The sequence below is a fragment of the Chinchilla lanigera genome, unplaced genomic scaffold, assembly GCF_000276665.1.
Source record: "Chinchilla lanigera isolate Chin_1 unplaced genomic scaffold, ChiLan1.0 scaffold00064, whole genome shotgun sequence".
NCBI classification, from domain to species: Eukaryota; Metazoa; Chordata; class Mammalia; order Rodentia; family Chinchillidae; genus Chinchilla; species Chinchilla lanigera.
This window is the reverse complement of record NW_004955465.1, coordinates 13,787,529-13,789,210: the sequence shown is the minus strand read 5'-3', so window position 1 is coordinate 13,789,210 and position 1,682 is coordinate 13,787,529. Positions and strand designations below refer to the sequence as shown.

At 61.7% G+C, this 1,682-nt stretch overlaps 1 protein-coding gene across 1 annotated transcript in view; it reads right to left on the bottom strand.

Moving 5' to 3' along the window:
- The window catches only part of LOC102008516 (epididymal secretory glutathione peroxidase), a 7,133-nt gene extending 5,866 nt beyond the window's left edge, over positions 1 to 1,267 (bottom strand). The window contains exon 1 of the mRNA XM_005399016.1: positions 1,181 to 1,267. Within this exon, the coding sequence (XP_005399073.1) occupies positions 1,181 to 1,267 (87 nt within the window). The remainder of the gene's footprint in view (positions 1 to 1,180) is intronic.
- Positions 1,268 to 1,682: the final 415 nt, after the last annotated feature.

Below are 1,682 nucleotides of genomic sequence, written 5' to 3'. Positions count from 1 at the left end.
TTCGGTTCCCGGTACCGGAGAAAAACCAAAAAAAAAAAAAAAAAAAAAGAGAGCAGGCAGTCTGGCGGGGACAGAGCTGCTGGGCTCCTCTTCCTCCGCGCTGGCCTGTCCCGTCCTGGGACGCCCCTTCTCCGGACATTTTAGCAAGAAAGGAACTGAGCCATAAACAGAACAGCACTGAGGCCAGATTCCAAGATGCCCGGTACGAAGCCCAGATGTGTTAAACCCCCGATTATTCTTCGCAGATATTTTGTTACTCTGTGACTGTTTATTCCTACAGGGCAGGTGGGGTGTGTTCTTCCGGTGGGGGCAGACCAGCAAGAAGCCCCTCCTCAGGCCGACGTCCTGGACCTGAGGAGATTCAGCCCAGCCACCCCAGCCTCAGTCCCCAGGGTCGATTCCCACAGCGACCCCACCCGTACACCCAGAGCTGCCCCCAGGGCCTCGAGGCTGCAGCGGGGGTGGGGAGGGTGGGGGTGCGCTCCTTGAGGGGGAGAGGGCGAGGTGAGGAGACCTCCATCACTGTGTGCTCCGCTCCGCTCAGGGGTGCTTGTTTATGGGGAGGACTGGAGGGGACGAGGAGAAAGGCCTAGGGGCCCACAAGTGAGGCAGGATAGGAACCTGTAATTTTAAAATTGTACTTTTCACACAAAGCGCAGATTGAGGACACCAACCCGGTCGGAACATCCCGAGCTCCCTGAAGGCACCGTGACTGGCCGCTCCCTCTTCACCGGAACGGCCCTGCCCTGCGGGTGGCGTCATCCGTGCCCGCACAGCCCTCGCCCTTGCCCCGCCGGAGGAGCTGTCGCCGTCCCGGTAAAGGGAGCCCCTCCTTCCGGTCATCAGCACTGCGGTCTCCACCGCACCCCACAGGACGCCCAGCGCGGGGACACACGGTCCTCTGTGAGTCCTTTTAACCACCTGACGAACCTCTTACTGTGCACCCCGAGACCCCTTCTCCGTGGTGGACGTGAACAAGCCTGCCACCTGCCCCGTGGCTGGGGGAGTCAGCCCCCCATCGACCCTGTGCGACCCTCGGACCCTCCGTGGACCCTGACAGGTGGCGCAAAGAGAAAGCAAGCAGAGGCTGGAATGCTGCAGGAAGGCGCAGGACCGGGAAGCAGCAGGAGGAGCAGCAAGCGCTCCGAGCCCTGCGGCCCTCTTGCTGCACCTCACCCACCTTCGTCTTCTCTGGCTTGGGGTCCGGCTGCGCGATGCTGGCCAGGAGGAGCGGGAGCAGGCAGGAGGCCGTCAAGCTCGGGATCATGGCAGTGCTGAATCCACTGGTCTGTGACCTGAGGTCTCGATATCTACGCAGAGGGACACCAGGCCGGCCAATGGCGGGCCGCTGAGGAAGAGGACGGCCACATTCTCACCCACACACACCCACGGCACGCAGCCCAGCAGCGTGGCGAGGACCTGTCGTCTGGTAGAACTGTGGGGAGGCAGTGTCCCAGCGCAGCCACTCCGTGGCCCTGGGTCCTTGGTGCCCCTGATGAAGGAATCTGGTCAGGACAGCAGCGTGCAGGCCTCTCGGTGGACTCTGCGGTGAAGCAGCGCCACAGAGCCCTGTGCCTGGAGCAGGAAGGCTTGAGTTTGGATCCCTTTATGCACACAGAAGCTGCTCCTAGGCTCGGGGAACTGGGGCCATTATGATGTTTACGAGCATTTTTACTTAGAAG